This window comes from Pempheris klunzingeri, chromosome 5 (assembly GCF_042242105.1).
Source record: "Pempheris klunzingeri isolate RE-2024b chromosome 5, fPemKlu1.hap1, whole genome shotgun sequence".
Lineage (NCBI taxonomy): Eukaryota > Metazoa > Chordata > Actinopteri > Acropomatiformes > Pempheridae > Pempheris > Pempheris klunzingeri.
In genome coordinates this window covers 6487597-6510961 of record NC_092016.1, presented here as the reverse complement: position 1 = coordinate 6510961, position 23365 = coordinate 6487597, and the positions used below count along the sequence as shown (strand labels likewise).

General features: G+C 42.8%; 1 protein-coding gene across 1 annotated transcript in view; it reads right to left on the bottom strand.

Moving 5' to 3' along the window:
- Positions 1-18877, bottom strand: part of LOC139201019 (metabotropic glutamate receptor 8-like) — a 121136-nt gene extending 102259 nt beyond the window's left edge. The window contains exon 1 of the mRNA XM_070830222.1: positions 18335-18877. Coding sequence (XP_070686323.1) covers positions 18335-18877 — 543 coding nt within the window. The remainder of the gene's footprint in view (positions 1-18334) is intronic.
- Between the last annotated feature and the right edge of the window lie 4488 nt (positions 18878-23365).

The following is a 23365-nucleotide window of genomic DNA, read 5'->3' as shown; positions in this document are numbered from 1 at the left end:
GCGTGATTTGTTTGGCTGCTCAGAAAAATGCTGTTAAAAGGTTTTGTCTCTGTTGTTGAATTATTTTGTCTTTTCTTTCCCTGAAGCATTTTTGATTAAACAAAAAAAAAAAAACTGAATCAAACACAGAACAGAGACAGAAACTCTGTTTAACAAACCACAAGAGCTCCTGTCAAACCACAAGGGAGGGGGGGGCAGCTTCAATGCAGGTTTTGGATTTAACCTGCAGAGTTGTGTTTGGTGGAGACACATGGATCCCGGCGTCCTGCAGAGTTATTCCAACCCGCAGCTGTTCACCTCAGCTTTAAAATGTTAATCTGCTGCTGTTAGATTCCGTCATTAGTTATTTTCTTTCAGTCTGCACAGTTTCCTAAAGCCACAAACAACATGAAGGAATCGGATTCGTCTTCCGCAAACCAGCAGGGACCTGAGCGTCAAACCAGCAGCCAGCCGACATCAAACTTTCAGGACTCTCAACTGAAATAATCTCAGACTGCTGAAAAGAGTCACCGTGTCTGAGGGTTCACCTCTGCCAGCAGGGCGCGCCCCAAACAAGTGAAGTCTACAGTCATGCTGGTGACGCTGTGAGGCAGCGCTTCGAGCTAAATGCTAACATGCTGATGTTAAGCAGATATAAAGTTTACCATGTTCACCTTCTCGGTTATTCATCATCAAAAAGTATAGAAACTTTGACCTGACGATGGCACCAAAGTGATCGCAATATATCCTGAGCTTTCTTTTGACGCCTCCATCAGGGGAAAAAGAGCCACTGTGGCACTGAAAATATCTAAATTCAAGAAGCAGACAATGTAGCATTAAATGGAAACAGTACAGAGCCTTAAAACTGTATTTATGAACAGTAGTGGAGGAAATGTACTTTTCCGTAGACGTCCTGAGTTTGCCGATAAAAAACCACTGTAGTTTTGTAATAGTGCAGAAATCTCATCACAATGATACTTTCAGTCAAGTAAAGGATTGGGACACGTCTTCCATCACTGATCTTAACTCAGTTTTCATAACAATTGTCAACTTTTATTACATTAAATTATCATCATTAGAACATTACACAATGTGCTGGAAAATGAAAAAGTTTGTTGTGAGATTCTGCTTCTGACTAGTGCCAAAATGACTAGTTAGCATAGAATTAATGTTCAAGATTAAGTAATTCATCAATCAAAAACACAAATCATTCTCTGTTTGCAGTTTCTCCAAGGTGTCCTATATCACATTGGGCAGATAACACAATATATCTGAAGACATCACATTGGACTCTAAAAAACTGGGATCAACATGTGTCATTATTTTCTGACATTTTATAGATGATTAATTAGTTAATCGAAATAATAATAATAAAAGTGATCAATCCCCGGTCTCTCAGATACAACAGGCAGAACGCAGAGTAAAAAGCCTGGCCGACTCAGAGAGGTGACGGCCGAGCAGCACAGAGGAAGCGACGAGTGTGGGGGTGTGGAAGAAACACAAATGAAGCGTGAAGTGTGTACAGAGACAGAAGAAGACACGAAGGAGGGGATGGCTCCTCCACTTATGAGCGAGCCTCCCGAGACGACAGCTCCTCCTCCGACCGACTCGTTCATGCAAAAAACGATTTCCATCTGCAGCCCAATAAATGTCAGTTTACCGTCTGCGCTCATCAGCGTCGCTTAATGCTGTGACTCAACACCGGCGCATTTCACAACATGTCAGCGAGGACGGGCGAGACAAGAGCCGAGCCTCAGGCGGCCTGAAAAATCAGGGGGCAAAGAGGACGACAAACAACCGACACAAAATCTGCTGCCCTGGAGCCTCTGAGCAAAGCATCTCACCTTCAACCTGCTGCAAGACAGCAGAAATACTTTCACATCCACTGTTAATGGTGACCAAAATTCTGTTGTTTTTGTCCTCACATTTGGCACTGATGCTTCCTTTTTGATTTCTTTCCCAGAGTTAATGTTTCCTTTTCTGATTTTTGCCCTTAAGGGTGTTCACTGAAACATCTCCAACTGATTTGTGGAGTCAAACACTGAGTCACTGTAGTGAAGCGTTCCTGTTGTCATTTTATAAGTAATATCCACCAAAAAAGGTCAGTGCAGATTCTTCAATTAAATTTTCTGCATTTATGAAGTGGATAGTTTCAAACCTAATAACACATTATGATGAATTTTGGTTGGTATTATTTCCATAATTATGAATTATGATGGGAAAATGCCTTAATAATGTATGAACCCTACTGAGAATGGCCTCGTACTTAATGACTGTTAATGTATTTGCAGTTTTCTGAATAATAAAACTGAGAAAATATTAGGATTTCAAATGTAAGCACTGAGCCCCAAAAATGTGAGAAGAGAAGATTTTTTTTCCAGTCTGGTAATGTGCAAATCTGTTTTTACCACCACACAACACAAATAAATACACCGTTAAGCCAGTACCTAAGATATGCACAACCATACTGCTGTGCTCCAAAGATGCTCATGCAATCGTTTTAGTGTTTCAGGCTTCTATTGTGGATTTGGAGCTAGTCGTGGTTAAACGCTGTGTGATAGTGGCACTTGTTACTCTGAAAGGCTGGAAGGAGATATACGTTTCTAGCTTTCAATCTAACATTAGCAGAGTAATGTTACAGCACATCAATCATTAACTAGCACCACCTCTGTGCTAACGTTACACAGCCTCCTGAAGGTATACTGCATGTATACACATGCTGCTAGAATGGCTAAAAGGCTGGAAAACCAGTAGAATGATGTAGAGCAGACTGTGGATCAGAAAGACCTTGAAGCTGTCCTTTAACAAATCAAACAATGACAAGGCTGCTTTTGTTTTATCATCTCTTTATCCTGCAGCACAGACACTCAGTGACTGACAGAATCCACTGTAGGAACATCTCCGCTGACTGTAAACACACACACACACACACGACTCAGGGATGGATCGGCTGATGGTGATGAATGAGCTGCAGTACTTTTAACATTCACAAGGACAAGAGACAAAAGCATGCTCAGCGCCCACAGGAGGAAGAGGAGGAGGAGGAAGAAGAAGAAGAAGAATTCATTGAGATGCCCCACTGACATTAACAAGAGGAGGAAGGCCTTGGTTTACCTAGGTTGAATTGACTGAAAAGCTTTTTGTATACGTCTATAACACATAGCAGCTGTGTAAATGCAATTTAAATGACTATACCACCACCATTCAGCAGACACCACTTAGAATCCTTGACTCTGATTGGTCAGCGTGGAGTCCATTACTTTGATGTCAGGGACAGAACAGGCAGAGACCTTTTTGTTTGCCATTTAAACTAATGCACAAGCTAGAGTGTGAGAGGTGATGTCCTTTGGAGGCATAATTAATAATTAATGATGTCATGCAGAATGGGATGTAGAGGTGCTCTCTGTTATTGAGCGCGTGTTGGACGTGAAATAAACAGTCTGGTGAGATGAGTGTTTGCTGAGTGTCTCTAGTTAAGATGAGCTGAGCAGAGGCGTCTGTGTAATGGGTGGTGTCTCGCGTCGTGTGTCGCGGTTTGATGAAGGGGCTCAAACCAGGATGTCTTTGGAGGCAATCTCCGTTTATTCTGACAAAAAGAGAAAATACCAAAATCCTCTGGCAATTTTGGTCATAACATGAGCTTATACACAAATTAAATGACACAGAAAGATGTTTGCATACTTCAAAGTAAGCTTAAGAACACTTATGAGCGTAATTTGACAGACAGAAACACACAATGTCGTTTATCGCTCCTGCAGAGTACCAAAGCAAAGGGGGAGATGTAAAGGTGGGAGGCACGATTTGTAAGGGCCCATGGAGGTAAGCGTAGGGGTACAAAAAGTCTCCGGAGGCCTAACGTGTGAGGTAATAACCATCAACATGGATTTTTGTGTAATTTTATGCACGTACTGCTGCTGTATAATTGACTCTGATACATATGTGAAGGTTTTGGCTACTGGGGGACACAAACAACAGCTCAAGTCCTACACATAGCACCGTTAAAAGACTCCCTTATTATTAAAATGATTGATTCAATTTATCGTTTCAGCACTACTTAACGTTTCAATGACAGGAGCGGTCGTTTCAGCAAGCGTCAGTGACGCATTTACACTGAAGTGACAGAGCCCTTTAGTGGCTGCGGTAATGATGACAGGAGAAGAGGAGGAAGTCAGCTGACCCTGTTATAGAGCGACAAAGGCCACGAAGGGAGGAGGTCAGGGTGGATGTGTCAGCAAAACATCATACTTAAACACCAGAGATAGCTGATTGTTTCCCCGTCTTACATAGATATTATTATAATCACAGCGGACAGTGAACAGGCTCACTCTTGGTGATGAACATGCAGAAATGTACTACCTGAACATGCAGCTCCCCTCGGCTTTACAGAGCTCTGTAGCGTTTTAGGTTACCGTTTAGTCCGGTCTGCAACGTCACTGTTTTGGTTCACTCTACCATTTTTGGCAGAAGCAGAAGGCAGCTATTTTTGGCAAAAAGCTCTAAAAAGTAGGGAGGGACATTTCCAGTGAAAATAGTACCCAATAGTCTAGTCACTGTCGGAGCTTCTCTGTATATCGACCCCCCTTTGGGTGGATGAAATGGGACTCAGGCTGCCTAAGCAATGAAAAATCAAAGGCTGTTAGTGCCCACGTCTTTACAGAGACCTGATCCACGTCTTTACAGAGACCTGATCCATATTTTTTCAGGAACCTGATCCACATCTTTACAGGAACCTGATCCACATCTTTACAGAGACCTGATCCACATCTTTACAGGAACCTGATCCACATCTTTACAGGAACCTGATCCACATCTTTACAGGAACCTGATCCACATCTTTACAGACACCTGATCCACATCTTTACAGACACCTGCTCCACATTTTCATGGACTATTTCCAATCAGTTTAAACACTCCTAAAAAACTTCAGGATACAGATGATGAAATTCCAGCAGCATTGTTGATCACAACAGCATCCAGGCATTAAGCAGACCGCAACTAGCGTAGCCACGTAGCTAATATAATGAAAGCACGGCTAACATGGTCAAAAAAACAACCAGCAACTCACTAACTTAGCTACACAATTAGCATCCAGCCACGCTTATAATCACGCAAACACAAAATAGCTCGATGGCTTCATGTCATTAGATGAATAATACTCACAGACGGAGGGAAAATGAAGAATAACGTCTTAACTGAGGAGCTGACAACTGCTGACGATCAATGTCCCATCACAATGACATCCCATCACCACATGGTGAACTTACTTCCTGTATCCTCTTTCCTGCTTCCTGCTTCCTATTTCCTGTTTCCTAGTTCCTGTTTCCTGCTTCCTGATATGCACTGCTTCTAGGTTGCTATGGTTACAGCAATAACATATCACACTGAACTGGATTTCTGACATAAGATAACACACACCTTTACAGACACCTGATCCACGTCTCTACAGAGACCTGATCCACACCTTTACAGAGACCTGATCCACGTCTTTAGAGACCTGATCCACGTCTCTACAGAGACCTGATCCACACCTTTACAGACACCTGATCCACATCTTTAGAGACCTGATCCACGTCTCTACAGAGACCTGATCCACACCTTTACAGAGACCTGATCCACGTCTTTAGAGACCTGATCCACGTCTCTACAGAGACCTGATCCACACCTTTACAGACACCTGATCCACATCTTTAGAGACCTGATCCACGTCTCTACAGAGACCTGATCCACACCTTTATAGAGACCTTATCCACGTCTTTACAGAGACCTGATCCACGTCTTTAGAGATCTGATCCACGTCTTTAGAGACCTGATCCACGTCTCTACAGAGACCTGATCCACACCTTTATAGAGACCTTATCCACGTCTTTACAGAGACCTGATCCACGTCTTTAGAGATCTGATCCACGTCTTTAGAGATCTGATCCACGTCTTTAGAGACCTGATCCACGTCTTTACAGACTCCTGATCCACATTTTTCAGTTTTACAGAATCCTGATCCACGTCTTTACAGAGACCTGATCCACGTTTTTACAGAGACCTGAACCACATCTTTACAGGCACCTGATCCACATCTTTACAGAGGCCTGATCCACGTTTTGACAGGCACCTGATCCACATCTTTACAGAAACCTGATCCACACCTTTACAGAGACCTGATCCACGTTTTTACAGAGACCTGAACCACATCTTTACAGGCACCTGATCCACATCTTTACAGAGACCTGATCCACGTTTTGACAGGCACCTGATCCACATCTTTACAGAAACCTGATCCACATCTTTACAGAGACCTGATCCACACCTTTATAGAGACCTTGTCCACGTCTTTACAGAGACCTGATCCACACCTTTATAGAGACCTTATCCACGTCTTTACAGAGACCTGATCCACGTCTCTACAGAGACCTGATCCACACCTTTATAGAGACCTTATCCACGTCTTTACAGAGACCTGATCCACGTCTTTACAGAGACCTGATCCACACCTTTATAGAGACCTTATCCACGTCTTTACAGAGACCTGATCCACATCTGGCTCCATCTCAGCACACTAGATCAAGCTGCTGTTTCTGTCAGACAAACTACCAACAGACACTCAATTGCCACAGAACTACTACTACAATCCAATGACTATTTGGCTATTTGAGAGTCATGACCCACCCCGACTAAAAACCCTTTTACACACTACCTGCTCAGCAGCAAGCAGCAGACACTGTGAACAAGGTGGTGCTTTTACCAGCTAAAGAGAAAGTATTTCCCTCAGGAGTTGGTAGAGATAAAAAAGAAAAACAGAGTTGAAAGAGAGTGAATTTTGGACTTCTATTCATCAGGAAGAAACAACAGCAACTCCAAATGATTGATAATGTTGCGCTGTAACTGGTGGGTGTCTAAAAAAGCAACTGTTTGAAAAAAGGTTGGTCATATTAATATTCACAGCGGATTTCTGCTGCCTCTAAGGAGCAAAAAAAAAGCAGATCGAAACAAAAAATTAGCTTTACTAGTTTTCCAATCAGCCAATTAACTGGTGTGACAGAGAGTCACGAGTCAAAGGTCGGGGGGAGGCGCAGGTAAACAAGGTTAAATCATTTCTGAGCAGTAGCACAGAGTGTGAGCTTCTATCTATTAGGCAGAAACAGGTCAGAGGTCAACATCTCTGACCCACGGCTGCTCTGACTCACAGCAGAGGGTTTCTCCTCCTTGAGCATGTCCTGAGCCAAATCCAAAATAACAGTCTGAGGAGACCGAGGAGGGGTCAGAATTATTCTTGTTATGTAAGAGGGCGCCTGTAGGGCTCCTGTCCCCCGATCCGCCAATCAGGAGCTGAGAAGTCGTCCTCCGTGTGTTAGTGAAGCTCAGATTCACCGCAGCTGGCCGGGGTGGCGAAACCACTGTAACCCGAAAAAACAACGAGAGATGATAAAACAATATGAGAGAGAGCTTACAGCCGCAGAGGGAGAGGAGATGTGATCCCTCCAGGAGCTACAGTGATAGTTAAGAAAGTGTTTTGCTATTTACAAATAAGATTTATTTATGACTGAAAGGGCAGAATGGATGTGGAAGAGCAATAAAAAGCTGTTTAAATGTTCTAAATAAAACTAGCCTAATTAGTTTGTGAAGGGCACAGGTACAGTTCATCTTATCTCCCTCTCACGCTCTGGTTGATATCATAGAGTTAATGAAGTGTGACTGTGGATGAACTTGGAACAGAAAATAAAGTAACGAGAGAGAAATGAATCACTATTAGTCAGAGCCGCTGTTGGTGCTGTTATTCCTGTTTCCACAGGTAGTTTGACTGATATAACAGTAAAGCTGTTTTAAAGAGCAGCCTGTTGGTTCTTTTACTGTCACAACAGATCAGCTGACCAATCAATAAAGAATAAAAGGTTTTTATTGAAGGGTGGTTGGTTTATTGAAGTACCGTATTTACCGGACTATGAGCCGCTACTTTTTTTCCCACGCTTTGAACCCTGCGGCTTACACAACGATGCGGCTAATCTATAGATTTTTCTTCGCTAACGTTTCAGTGACGGTTTCAGTGCACAGGAGGAGGATGAATAAAAACATTAATGACTTTTCTGTTTTGTTCGATCAGCCGTTTTACTGCCGTGTTACAGGCACCGTTTGGAAACAATTAAGGTATATAAATAAACATTTACAAAATCTTTCTGTGTAAATATCTCATTTCACAACGTATATATCTGCGGCTTATAGTCTGGTGCGGCTAATATATGTAAAAATATTCTTTTCTTTTCAAATTTAGTGGGTGCGGCTTATATTCCGATGCGCTCTATAGTCCGGTAAATACGGTACTCTTTTATCCCACAGTACTTGCATTCAAAATTTTACTTCATCAAAATATACTTAAAGTACCAAAGGTAAAAGTACTCTCTATGTAGAACGGCCTATTTCAGAATAAAAGCATTATTGTGTAAAAATCCCTTTAATGTTGCAGCTGGTAAAGGTGGAGCTAACTGTAATCACTTTACACACTGCTAGGTGGCTTGTGGCTTTGAATAGTAAATAACTAATAGAAAATAATAAATAACAAATTCTCAAGTACCTCAAATTGTATGTAAGTCAGTACTTGAATAAATACATTTAGTTACTTTCCACCTCTGCACTTTGGATAAAACTGTGGATCCCCACTCCTCCTCTCCTCCCAGAGCCCCTTCACACATTGTCTCCTTCCAGACACATTTAAGGGACCGGATCATCATCCTCGATGATGGTGGACCTCAATCGATTTCCAAGTTACGGGCCAGAGGAACGATGGCGGGAGAAGCAGTGAGCATACTGAGTCTGACATCAGAGACCGCTGTTCACATCCTGTGTCCAACAAAAGTAAAGCACTGCTTCCTTTAACCATGACCACCAACTTTCTGTAAGATGAACCAAGTGGTTTTTAACCATAGAGCAGGCGGATCACAAAACATTCATACAAATCATTTTTGGAGGGCATGTTTTGTTGAGGACTTGCAGGATCAGGGTAAGGAATCAGAAACAAGTCTTTTATTAATGAAATTCTGCAGACCTATAACCTAATTTCTGCTCTCTCAGAGGTTTTGGAAACAGATTACCAGACTCTACATGGTGAGTTCAGGAGAGAGAAGACACCTGATAAAACCTGTATTTTGTCCTCCCCAAGAAGATGTGATGGAGGAACGTCTTTGTAAAGAGTTAACACATAAACATTTCCTGCTCACTTTCAACATCACGCCTGCAGCTGATGATGTTTCGTCTCTTCTGTAATCACTCGGCACGCAGATGTAATTTCTCGCCAAATGACACCCCACTGCTCAGCTGTCATCTGGAAACCGTGACACGTGTCACAACTAATAAAAAATGAATACACGTGAATATGAATCCCCATTTTTCCTCTGTGTTGAATGGAGTCAGTAATGAAACTAGCTGACCTCTGACCTTTATCACCGCCCAGCTGATGATGATCTGCAGAGGTCAAGCTGACCGCCGACTGACTCCAGAGCAGTCTGAAATTTCAGAGCATTATCTGAGCTCCACGATGGGCTTTTTATTCCCACATGGGTCAGATTTCTCATCTGGTGGCAGAACGGCAGGCTTTTTATTTGCAACACAGAAATACAGACGAGATGAAGTGATAGCAAACAGTCTGAGACTGTAAAGGTCTGAATGTATTCCAGCGTAAAGGGTGATTTTACAAACTGGCAACATTTCAATGATATTCAGTTTACAATCATATTGAACAGAGAGAGGCAACACGCAATCTCATATTGGAGAAGCTGCAACCAGAGAGTGCTTTTGTTATAAATCAATCCTCTGTTGTTAAACCAATCAACTGATCAACTACTGTTTCACCTCTAATTAGAACTGTTCAATAATGTCTGTCAGGCCGAGTCGAAGAAATAAGCCAAAGGCAAGTCTCAAGTCATTTGAGACAGAGTTGAGTCGAGTCTCAAGACATTTGAGAGAAGTTTGAGACAACTTTGAAGTCCTTTGAGACACACCTGAGAAGTCTCAAGTCATTTAAGACAGATGTGAGTCAGGTCTTAAGAAGTTGTAGACAATTTCAAGTCCCAGACGAGTCTCAACAAACTCAAGTCATTTCAGATAAATCTCAGTCAGGTCTCAAGTCCTCATCAAGTCTTGGAAAGAAATTCTGAGGAATAAATCAAACAAGTATATTTCTGAAAAGATTTACTATGGAAGGAACTCTACAAGAGTATTTCCAACAGTTTACCTGTTTTTTATTTCATGTTCTTATACTTTATGCTTAGATCGTGTTCTTTTATTAAATTGTATTTCATGTTCAAGTATTTGTACAGTACAATAAAACATAGTACAACACAATATTACTGTGTACTCTATGAATGAGTCATTTCGTTACCTTTCCTCAAACACACACACACACACACACACAGATTATTGAAAACTGGATGGATTACAAAATGAGGCCATCAAAATTAGAATGAAAGACAAAAAGCTTTATTAACATGAACAAAAAAACAACGAGGACAATGGCTTCAGACAGCTTAACGAGGTCGTTATTATCGGTCGCACTAATGAATTGCCACTACAAGTGCAAATTCGCCACGATTAAATCCCATTATCCACCCTCTGCTCCATCTTTTGTCCTTTCAGAGAGAAATTACACTCGTTAACAAAGAACAGAGCAATCAGGTTTTTTCAGGCAGATCAGCCCGCAGAAGTCTCCCGTGGACGTCTCCAACTTGGATTAACTTTTCAAGAAGGTGAAGCGGTTTCATCCTCACATTCACTTAGGACGGTAATATCAGGTTGCTGTTTGGACATGATGCTGCTGCTCAGACTGAGATGTTCAGGTCTCACTGTCTATCTGACTGTGACTGGTCCGTGGAAGGCTGTGAGTTGACAGGTAAGATTAGGTTTAGGTGAGGATGGTGATGCCGCTCCATCGCTGTTGTTTCAGAGATGTTTCAGGTTTCAAATCATTTGAGAAAAGTCCAAGTCGATTCTCAGGTCACTTAGGTTTTATGTCATCTGAGAGAAGCCTGAGATGAAGGTAAAGACACGAGAATCAAGTCTAAAGTCACTAGAGGGAAGTCTTGAGTCATTTTAGGCTTTTAGGAAGTCTTTAGTAATTTTTCAAGTTATTTGAGAAAAGTCTCGAGTAAGGTTATGACAAGTCCAAGTCAAGTAAAATGTATTTCCCATAAGTCTCCCATAATTTGTATGAAGCCATTTAAGTCTGAGTCAAATTTAGGTCATTTGAGACAGTCGTGTCATTAAGGCAAATAATAATCTATCTATTATACGGTCTATTTTAGCCTTTACTGCAAAATGACATTTATTCTGTACACTAAAGTGTGCGGCCTGCGGCGCTGTCCATGGCGCTGATATTGGCGGACAGGCAGACAGACTGGACACGTCGCCTGTGAAAAGTGTGAAAGTCCCTGCAAAGTGTTTTTTCTCAGCTGAAAACACCAGGTGCTTCTCTGAAAAACGCACAACTGGAAGCGCAGCTGAGACGCTGTGGTTGCTATGATACGGGATATCCGTGGAAGTAAAAACATAGGCACAAGGTAGAGCACTTGCTCTGCACTACTTTTCGTACATGGTAGTCTGAGGACGTTATCTGATACAAACATGGATACACAGAGATCAGCAGTAGTAATGTCTCGAGTATGTCTACGGAAAAATGAGACATTCAGCACCCCGACGCTGATCCTTTGTTTCATAACCACATTTTCACGTCACTGCGACGATACGACCGTGAGATTGGCAGCTGAATAAGGCTCCTTAGATCAAATCATCGAATGGTCGACTATTTAAGCTCAGCCCTAATGTGAATTATGATTTCCTAGTGATTTTAGTTCCGACCTCCTCTCCTTTTCTTTTGTCCTGCATGCGGTGTGTTTATTCCCTCATAGGAACCATCTGCTGCCTGTGCTTTGTCAGGAGTTATCACACTGTGGTGGGATATTAGGAGGTAACACTTAAGAGAGTGAAAACCAGCCTCAACATTCACACGTGTCCAGACTGTGCAAAGATCAGCTGCCTGAAAACTAAGTGAATATTTCTGGAGACCTCAGAGTCACACCACAGCACTCACAGATAAATGCTGTATTTCTTTTTTCTCAACCTGGAAACTTTTCGTATCATCAAGCACAAAAATGTGTGTCTGGTATCTGCTGATCTTCATCATCTCATTCTGAGTCGCATCTACCCGATCAATAATCTATCACAGTGCAGAATGATTTAGTCTGCAGTGAAACAAGGAAACAAATCAAAGGGACAGTGAATAAAAAAAGGGAAACAGGCGAATCAGTGACTGTGATGATAAGGAGCCACAGGAGATAAAAGATGTTCTCTTGCGCCATCTTGTTCACACCAAAAACATCAGCTGTGAATTACTTTAAATCTAAACTCTGCTGCCAGTTTATTAGGTACACTCATCTAAAAATAATGCTCCAATACCACAGTCCTGAAATAATAATGATACTGATTTTTTGGTTTACTGGGGTTTATCCTGCACCAGCTGACACCCAGGAGAGAATCTATCTTTAGTTTTTTTGTTTAGAGAGTTATTCTATTTCTGACCATTTTAGCTCAGTGTTTCTAATATTTTGTCCATCCCTTTTTATATCAACACCACTCGGCATAACGCAACACAAGTCAACAAGCTACAGCTTCTAAAACGTCCGTGCAGTTGAATCAGCACATATCTACAGAGGTTTCAACAAAAATGGAACATCTTAACCCTCATTGTTATTCATTTTAGCCGGTTGCACTTAAACTGGCAGCTGTGTGAATTTCCCGGCTGAGCAGCTGATGTGTTGAGTCGGTGGCTTCGCTCTTTGTCTAATGAAGGAATGTAATCAGGCTGAACAACAGTTGGACATCTTTTATTGATAAATGGTCCGTTTCCTCTCATCTAACTCCTGGTAAACTGGTATTGCGAGGCTATAATCTTTATATCTTCATCAACAAGGAGTCAAATTTGCACTTGCATGTCAAAGTTGAGTTCTGCTCGGGTTTGTCACTCTTTCAGCTCCCACTTGTTGTGTTATTTTTCTGCTTTGCTAACGTGCTGTTGCCGTGTTGTTTGGGAGCGAGATGTCCTGGGCAATGTCACAGATGATATCCATGGACAGTGATACTTTTCTTCTTCTGTGGTTTGTGGCTGTTGATCTGCTGGAGTCCTCGTCCTCCCTCTGACAGTTTGTATGGAACGATGTAGGAAGGTTCCCTCTGTTTTCATTCCTCCCTCAGCTATTTTCTCACCTCTTTCATTTTTTTTATTTTGTGTTTTTGGCCGAGCCTGCAGCGAGCTCATAAACAGAGACTCGGTGGTTCTGTCTCTCCCACGCAGAGATGGAAATATAACGCAGCAGCGTGAGCGACTGTCGCAGCAGTGCATGAAGACCAGGCTAGGCTCGGGCTGTGTGATACTGAAATGGATGTGCAAATATTATGCAAATGCACTGAGAGCATATCACAGATTCAGATGGAGTATCTCACCCCTTACACCCCCAGTGAAGCTTCTGAAGAGGGAGGAGAGAGTTTTATCGACAGAAAAACTCCTCCGAATCAAGACAGGGCACATACTGATGATTTATCTATTTTTAGAGCCAAGACGTGTCAAAGCAGCAGTGTGGATATCTCACTCTGGGCTGAAGTAATTAATTGACACGCCTCTATCTCACCAAACAACAACCCTGATAGAACTAAAGAAGCATTCACTTCAATTTATATGAGTCCTTTCATGTACAAACATGATTCATTTGTGATTTTTCGTGGCCGTCTGATGCGGTTGATACACCACGTCGGTTCGGATTGAAATATCTGAACAATATTGGAAGCATGGCTCGGTACTATAATCTCTCCGTAAGGACAAACTGTAAAAACTTTCCCTCAACTTTACCTCTTCGGCCAATACGAACTGTGACCAAATATGTGAAAAACTATTCATTTTCCCATCAGCCTGGACATAATGATATGCCCTCAGTTTAACTCCCACAAGCTGATTGTTCTCTTTGTTTCCAGACACATGCTGCTGAACACTGATTCTTCTCGTTATTGTAGGTGATAGTTGATTATTAACCATCATCCCATAATTTCTCTCTTTTGAAGTGTTATGTCTCCCTAAAGGTGAACCTTTCGTAAAAATGCAGGAATTTGTGCTGACGTTGGTGTGGGTGGTATTTATTTCAGACGAGGTGTCATTGTGATTGTCTGTGTGAGACGCTGACAGACAAACTGTTTAAATTGTTTACATTTGGGCAAATCCTCAGTACAGGTCTCTTGAGAAGTTACTGTCCAGGTCACTGTCAAAGTCCCTTTTTGTTCTACTTTTTTGAGAAATGGTACAAACTTTGTTGCAACTTCAGAAAATATATGAAATTCATTCTATGTGGGAGGTCAAACATAGTGTTACTTCCAAAACCAAAAGTCTACAGAGGCTGCAGTCAGTGATATTCATTAGTTCTTATTGAATAAATCAAAGTGCAACTGTGTGAAAATCACATTTCACTCACATTAAACTTAATGACACCGCACCCACGATCAGTGTGTGGCCATTTTTCGTCGCTGCATCTCCTTCTCTATAAAAATAATAACCAAATGTCATCATCACATACGGTGACTCTGAATTCTTTTACTAAGCACATTTTGCTAATAATAAGCACTTTTACTTAAGTTACTTTTTCAGTGCAGAATTTTTACTTGTACTGAGATGTTAATGTTGCAATATTAAGACTTTTAATGCATAACTTATTAAAAGGTGCACTTCAGGACCCTGTGACATCATGTTGGGTGTGGTTACATGCAAATGAGTAATAGACTGTACTTTATCTAGCGCCTTGCTGGTCTTACGGACTTCTCAAATAACTTTAACACTCCATTCCCATTCATACAGTGATGGAACAGGCTCCCATTCATTCATACCATTCACAAATACACACACTGTGGATTTGGGGCTCAGTATCTCGCCCAAGGACACGTTGACATGTGGACTGGAGGTGACGGGATCGACCGCCCATTTGCGAACAAGCCACTCTACTTCTGAGCTCGAGGCATAGACTGTATATAAGTGGGTGTAGCTGACGGTAACATGTTGTCACCCACTGGGTTGTGGGCTTTATGGGCATCGCCATTTTGGTTTTTTTTTGGAGTAAGAAGTGACGTTCATTCCACAAAGACCACCTCTGATTGGTTAGTCACAGGTTGTCCCGCCCTAAAGCATACCCTGCTTTATTGTCTATTTTACTCTAAATAAAAATAATAATACTAACAAAAACAGATGGTCATAAATTAAATAGAATACATAAACGAGTAACAGTAATAGCAATTGAAATACAACATAAAAACAGAAACAGAGCTAAAATGGAAAAGGCACGGCCCCCCTTAGTTTTGAGCCTGGACTGGTGGACAATTGTTCTGAAGATCTGAGCGGTCTTGGTGCAGAGTGTTGTGTTATGAGTTGGCGCCATATTATGGAGAGCTTTGAATATAATCAGTAGGATCTTAAAGTGAATTCTGAAACATATAGAAAAGTCAATGTAAGTGTGCCAAAATGGGGGTAATATGTTCTCCTCATTTAGAGTTGGTCAAAAATGGGATCATAATTTACTATACAAACATAATGATGTATTGAAGAAGACTTTCTAATAGAATTCCATACAATCAGACTGTTTTTGGAGCCGGTGGTGTCCCCCCCCCCCCCCACTTCTTATATAAGGTCTATGGCTACAGGGCTGCAGTGGGAGTGGTGTATCTGTGGTAGTCAGAGGTGAAACTTTCAAGCAGAGAGCAAAGCGAAACACTCCTCTTCAATCGGTGTTAAGTAACTCTTTAAGTTAAGGATTACAATATTTCCTCTGCCACTGTTCCAGCGACAGGTGAAATCAAACCACTGTATCCTTTTCATCCCGCTCTAGTGCATGCCTTCATCTAGAATATCATAGTTTGACGAAATGGTGCAGCTATAAAAAACAGAGTTTAAGGTGTTCACTCAGTGACATGTTTGTATTGTTACCTCACCTGAGAACATGTTGCCAGCTAAACAACAGCTTCTGCACTCAGTCCCTGTTATGACCCAGAGTCCTGACTGCAGCTGAAGGTTGTGACAGCGCTGGCGAGAGGCAGCAGGGTGAGGAAACCTCTGCATCAGCAAATTCTGGCTACACCCTCCTCCTCCCTCCTCCTCCCACCAGGAGGCATCTCCAGCTAATTTTAGATAAGTGATGTTGTTGGGCCTTTCTGTCCTCATTAAGCTGGCCGGGCTCTCACACATACACATGAATCATACAGCTCATCACTAATTTAGCGCAGAGGAATTTGTTTGCTGCTGTGCACAGCAACACGCCGCCTCCAGACACAGTTTGTCTGCGCACGCAGAAGAAGTCGAGGCAACAGCTGGGATCAACTTTTTATGTCATCGCACTGTGAGAAACATCCGTCTGAACACGTTATCTGTGCTGCATCCAGCTCAAAGGGACAAAGTGAGGATGAGGATGATGAAGAATTAAAGACCGAACATGTTTCCTCCACCAGGAAGTGACTTTTTTCCCAGTTTTAGGACTGCAAATCTGTCTCACGTGAAAACCCACAAAGGACTCGCTAAAATCATAAAGACCCGTAATGTACCTCCACCACTGAGCAAATGTTTTCCCAAATGTTTTATTTATATATTAATATATTTTCAACTGTTTAACTTTTAGTATTAATCGGTCAAACTTCTTACTTTCAATAACGGGTATTATTAACATCCCTCTATCTTAAATATCCTGATCTCTGATCTGGTCCATTTTAGACACACATGGGGACTTTTACTGTGAAACAAACAAATATGTTTTAGAGGTTAATGGAACCAAACAGATCAGGCATGTGAACCAGTCAGAACTGCAGGTTCACAGCTGTAAAACGTGACTGATTAAATGTAATGATCCTCAGCTGCGCTGGTTCGCAGGGAACAGAGAAGTGAGAGTTGAAGGGACACACCAAATCCATCAGCGTATCCATTTATCTCTCTGTGTTTTAAGGTTGAAGTTGGATTCGTGTCATCTGATACCCAGACTGCACCTCAGCCGTTAGCATGCAGGGAGCTTTTGAATGAAACAAGTCAAAATTCGACCAGTGAAAAAATGATCTCATTTTGCAACGGGCATTTTGTAAATTTAGTGGACTGGGCCCTTGATCAATAATAAGGCGAGGGCAGTCTGTTTGTGGAAGTCACCAGAGTATAAATCATAGGAAAGGAGGAGTATAAATAAAGATAAATAAAAACACTGAATCATAATTTGTGTCCGATGTGATTTTTGCCAAATAAAAAAGAATTCAGTTGCATCTGTAAATCTATTCCTTCTTCTTCCCTGAAAAATCTTGAATCTATTTATATGCAAATATTTTTCATTTCAAACATTTCAAGCACCTAGAAGACACAAGATGTCTCCTACTTCACTGAAAAGTCCATTCTCAGTGCACTGAAAACTTCAAGTTTCTACATTGCACTGGACCACGATTGGCTTTCAATTATGTGATGTCACAAAATGATGCTGGCACATTTCAGGGCTAAACTTTCTCCCTTCAGTAGATCAATGTGAAAACAGTCGTCTAACTCATGCACATGCATCTTTCTGCACAGCAAAGCGTATACACCCGAGTGAAGTAACAAGAAACAATGCAGATTTTGGGGCAAAGAATGACTTTAAACTGCTGCACCACATCTGCTGTGATAGAGAGTTTGTCATAAAGTGGGAGACATAGTGAGATTTGACAATCGGGACTGAGAAATTGGGAAACTTCTAGTTGGGCTTAGGAATTTTTGGTGGCACATGAATTACAATCCATTACAATCCATGAGTGAGGAAACTCTGAACAGCTCATGAACCAAATTCTTTTCCTGTCCAGCTTGTCAAAAGTGTGTCGAAACCAAAGGCGAAGCAGCCTCAGAGACAATCGATCGAACGGGAAATTGCAACATTGATCACATTACTGAGGAGCACAAAAACTGCACTTTTACTGCATTTTCCACACACTAACCCTGCAAGTGACACATCATCCCACCACACCAGCTTTCCAGGTTCCTTTCTTGATAGCTTAAAAAATAAACTTCCTGTCTGACCATTTTGCGAAAGGTCTGTCCTTTTTATCTTTGGATAGGCTCAACGGTCCTGATCAACTCTCATAGTCATTTTACAGCTACTACAAGACATTAAACCTTTGGCCTCATCTGGCTCAGCAAGAGTAGAAAAATCACCGGCACCAAGAGAAACAAAGAGACACAAAGCACCAAACTATTTTTGCCAGCTAGTTACCTGAAACGGCTGTTTCTCTGGAAAACCGAAGTTTAGTCACAAAAAAGTAACAACAGAAGGGTCACCTGACATCGTTCTCTTACCTTGAACAGTCGCAGGATGTTGGCCACCATAATTGACACGGAGCTGGCCGACGCCCCGATGACGCCCACCACTTTATCTGGCTTGGAAAAGATGGGTGGGTCTCCATTAGCACAGCGGACATCAGAGCCGTCCCTCTCGATGAGCGCCTGGACGAAGGTGAGCGACTGCTCCAGGGCATAGGTGTCACGTGAACACGTGTCAAGGATGCGCGCCCCGAGTGTTACATTGGGCAGCAGCTCCGGGTCCTTATTGATGAGATCAATGGCGAAAAGCATGGCCTCCAGACGGTGGATGCCCTTCTCTTTCTTCAGCTCGCCACAGGGAACGCCCCTCTCACCGCGAGCATGCACTGGGAACAAGCCACCCAGGATGATGTCACCATCCAGCCGGATGGAGTGGGCAAACTCCTGCAGGGGCTGCTGGGAGTCCGTCAACACAGCAGGCTTCTGGGCGGCGGAGCCTAGAAGCCAGCAGCTCTTAAGCATCAGCAGAGAGAGGAAACAGTGGCTGCTGACGCTCTGGAGCTTCGAACCTCTCGCCATTTTGCAATGAGTTGAGCTGCAGGGAAAGGGAGCGCTAATAAGATCGCACAATCAACAGGTGGGTGGCTGCAGCAGATGTGTGAGCAGTGTGGGAAGACTGGACGAGCCAGACCATGGAGTCCCACGTCGCCCAGGGCAGGGGGGTCAACCACGGTGGGCAATCCCACCTACGAACACGGACCCCGAGGTTTTCTTGCGGTACAGGTTCCTGTGTCGGACATAGCTGTCTGAAGCAACGGAGGAGGCGGTGCTTCAGGGTCTCAGCGGCTCCAGTTTCACATTCTTCCAGAAACCTGTTGAAGAATCACGCAGAGGAGGAAATAGTCAATACATGATTAATAAAATAAACAAGAGATCCCTCAAGTAGAAATTCTGAGTACAGGTGCACCTGTCTCAGTCCTCTGCTTTGCCTTCATATTCCCACACAATATTAGAACAAATCTTTTGTTAAATCTGCATGTGACTGGGGCCCAGTAAATTATAACATCACAGGGTCCTACAGGAGCAAAGTGACAGACAACCTCTGTCTCAATGAATACAAAGCCAAAGATCATTAACTTTAAAATGTCTGTTGCTTGGTCTGCTGCTTTAGTCCAGATTGAAATACTAAATCAACTATAAGATAGACTGGCTTGATATTTCGTACAAACATTCATGTCTCCCAGAGGATGAATCCTAATGATTTGATGATTCCCTGACATATCTTCTAGTGCCACCAGCAGGTTATCCAGTGAAATATCTCTACATCTAACTAATCGATTGGCAACAAATTTGGCACAGACATTCATTCATTCATGGTTCCCAAATGGTGAATTCCAATGATTTTGGTGATCCTCTGACTTTTCCTTTAGCGCCACCATCAGGTCAGATTTTGGTTTTGTCCAATACTTGGTTTATGACCAATTACCTGCAAATGTAGTGGTCTACCCAGGAAATGACACACCTGGCCCAGCAGGTACAAGCACGGTGAAGAGGTGAGCAAATATCATAAAAATGGTAATGTATCGTGTTCAGCTAGAGCTTCAAAGCTAAGCTAACTGAAGGACTTGGCTTTCTCTTGTTTCTTAATGCTAAAGTGTCAAGGTGCAAAGTTCAGCGGTACCGGCCGATAGGTACCGGGACAGAAAAAGTTGGATCGGTTGATCCAAATGTCTGACATTGCTAGTACTGCCACCTAGAGGAGATTCAAGTATTGACCTAAGAGTACCAAACAAATTCTGGTACCGAACAATTTCTTAACAAAAAAGTACTTTGATTTGATTTGTATCATGCACCACTAGTGCAATGACAAGCGCCAGCTGGAGAGGCCACCACAGATTGTGTCCATGCTCTCCAGGACGATTTGGCAGTCTGAGGGACAAATTTGTGTTTGGAGGATGAAATGTTCAATATTGACATTTGGCTGAAATGTTTGGGTGTCCACATACTTTTGGCCATGCAGTGTATTTAAACAGATGATGGTTAAACTGTGTTTCTTTCTCTCTGCTCTTCCCCTTCTCTCGCTCATAGCTTAAAGAATTTCTCACGCACACGCACAAACACACACACACACACAAACACACACACACACACACACACACACACACAAATCCTCAGGCAAACACAATTCTAATCAATACCTCGCGAGCGCACATCAGATGCGCGCAAACACACACACACACACACACTCACACACACCCTCATGAGTGCGCACGCACAGACGTGATTTAGTTTCTTATGCACACAATGTGAACACATGCATGCAAACACACACACACACACACGCACACACGCACACACACACACACACACGCACAGACGCACCCACAAGAACGAAGCAGCACGAGCTCAAGTTGCATTCCAGTACAATCAGATGAAATCGGAAAATCCTGAAAACTGCCAAAACACAAAAACTGTGATCCACCCAGCAGTCTGAGCGCCTGATAGTTGATTGATGGCTTACAGATCGATATATCAAATAATTGATTTATTTTTGATTGGTGGATTTACATGACCGGAAGATATGACAGTGAAAGCTCGAACCTCCAACAACGTCCCACCCCAAGAATCCGTTAATAACAGAGATGTGCTTTATATGATTATCACATATTTCATAGTTTTAAACATATTTAATATAACACATTTACTGTATACAGGCTACATTTTTAAACTGGACACTGTTTGCTTTTTAAACCTGTTATATTTTATAAATTGTAAATTTTGTGATGTGTTCAGGTACCTTATTTCTCCGAAGCAGGAGCAGGTGTTTCCTCTGTTAGTGTCACAGGTCAGACAGATGTTTTCTGTCTCCAGCTGTTTGTCACATCACACATTTTCCACTAAATTCCTCCGCTGGGACTCGCTCCGGATCCACATCCATCAATTAAAAAATATATATATTAATAAATCCAAATGCACTTTTCTTGTTGCTGCAGTTACAGAGCAGAGCAGGTCCTGAGCCGTGACGAAGAAGCGGTAAATTCCTCTAAACTGCAGGTTTCTGGCGCTCCGGATCACCTGCAGTTGTCGGTTCGACTCCCAGCCGCTCCGCCGGGAATGACGCTCTGGAGCTCGGGTCCCTGTCCTCCCACGCACAGCACTCAGTGGTCGCTCTCAGATCAGCGCACACCACAGTAAAGGCATGTTCCCATCAGGGTCGAGTGGTTACAGAGGACCAAAGTCACGGGCGCGCTTTTTTCTGCTTCTCGCAGCTCTCTGAAGTGCGCGGCGCGGCACGGCGCGGCTGTCCTGCGTCACAGGAAACACTGGAGGCTGTCGGCCTCATCACACCAGCAGCAGCACCGGAGTCCCAGCTGATGGGAGTCTGAGGGTCTCACCAAGTTCCCCGCTCACAGGGCCGGGCTCGGGTCTGATCGGGGACACCATGGTCCTGGTCCTGAAAGGGAGGAAAAGTGCGTCCCGGACAAACACATGGAACCAGAGGTGAAGCGCGCGTGTGCAGCTCGTGCTCTAACAGATGAAGTTAATGAGCTTCATCATGCAGCTTGTCAGAGAGAGAGAGAGAGAGAGAGAGAGAGAGAGAGAGAGAGAGAGAGAGAGAGAGAGAGAGAGAGAGAGAGAGAGAGAAGGGCTGTGGAGAGGTAAAGCAAGCTGAGATGGAGGCAGGACGCCCCCCAGCGGACAAACACCGCAGCTACACACACACTTGTACTTTTACCTTTGTGAGGACACTAATTGATATAATTCGCCAGCCCCTTACCATCACAACTAAATCCCTCACCCTAACCTAAACCTAATTCTAATCGTATCCTTAAAATCAAGCGTTAACCCTCAAATGGCCATTGAATGTTCCCACTTCCCAAAAATGTCCTCACTGTGCTGTTAATATGTTTGCTGTAGTCCTCACTTTGTAGCAAGTGCAAGAAACACACACACACACATATAGTGTGTTTCGTTATCTTTGAGGGGACATCCTATAGACACAATGTATACTATAACTAAAAAACACTAACCTATCCCTGACCCTGACCATCACTCTAGACTTAACCATCACCAAACAAATGTTTTTACACTTTTAGTTTTGTCAATAACAACAACAACATAGTTCAACAACATAGTTCATAGAAAAACGTTGTTCTCCCAGTGGGGTCCGTCCAAATGATCCTCATATGCAATACGTACATTGATGGAGTTTTTGAAACTAAAAGCATGTTCACAACAAGAGTTTTGTTTTGATGATCATCTCTGTACCAAAAATAAAATATCAGTTTAAAGGTCCTATATCATGCAAAATTATTGCAAATGCACATATAAATGTGTCCTCAGTGTGCTTAGAGACCGCCAAACTATGAAAATAGACTGTCCTGTCCCTTTTCCCCCTGCTCCATCTGTCACTAAGTGTTTGTGAAAATGCCCTGTTTAGATTTGGCTCCCCTTATGATGTCATAAGACGATCTGTTGATCATGTGACCTCTGGCCCTTTAGCAGGCCAACTGAATCCACTTCACCGTCCCATCCCTAACACCAGCCTGTGGTAACATGAAGACGTCGAGATGGCAACACTGTTTCTGTTCTTCTGTGCTGAAAACAGCTACAGCAGCCACATCTATATGAGGAAAAATAATGTGTGATCTGTGAAGTGTGAACTTTGAAATGAGCATAATATGGAGCCTCTAAACAAGAGGGCCATCTGCATCATGAAGGACTCCACCCACTCCGCACACACACTCTTTGACCCTCTCCCCTCAGGCAGGCGGCTGCAGAGCATCCGGAGCAAGACCACCAGACTGAGAAACAGCTTCTTTCCGGAAGCTGTTACGACTGCTGAACTCTGGAGGTGTGTGTTGGAGCTTCAGGTCCTTCAGGTCCTCAACTTCCTGTAGAAAAAGGTCGTATTGCTGCCCTATGGCGCTCATATTTGCCTGATTGTCGGCTTTTAGATCCTTAACTTGTTCCTGCAGGTCCTTGTTGTGTTCATTGAGTCTTTCGCGTTGTGTTCTTGAAGGGCAGAGATTACATTCCTCAGTTCCTCCTGGTCACTCATTTACT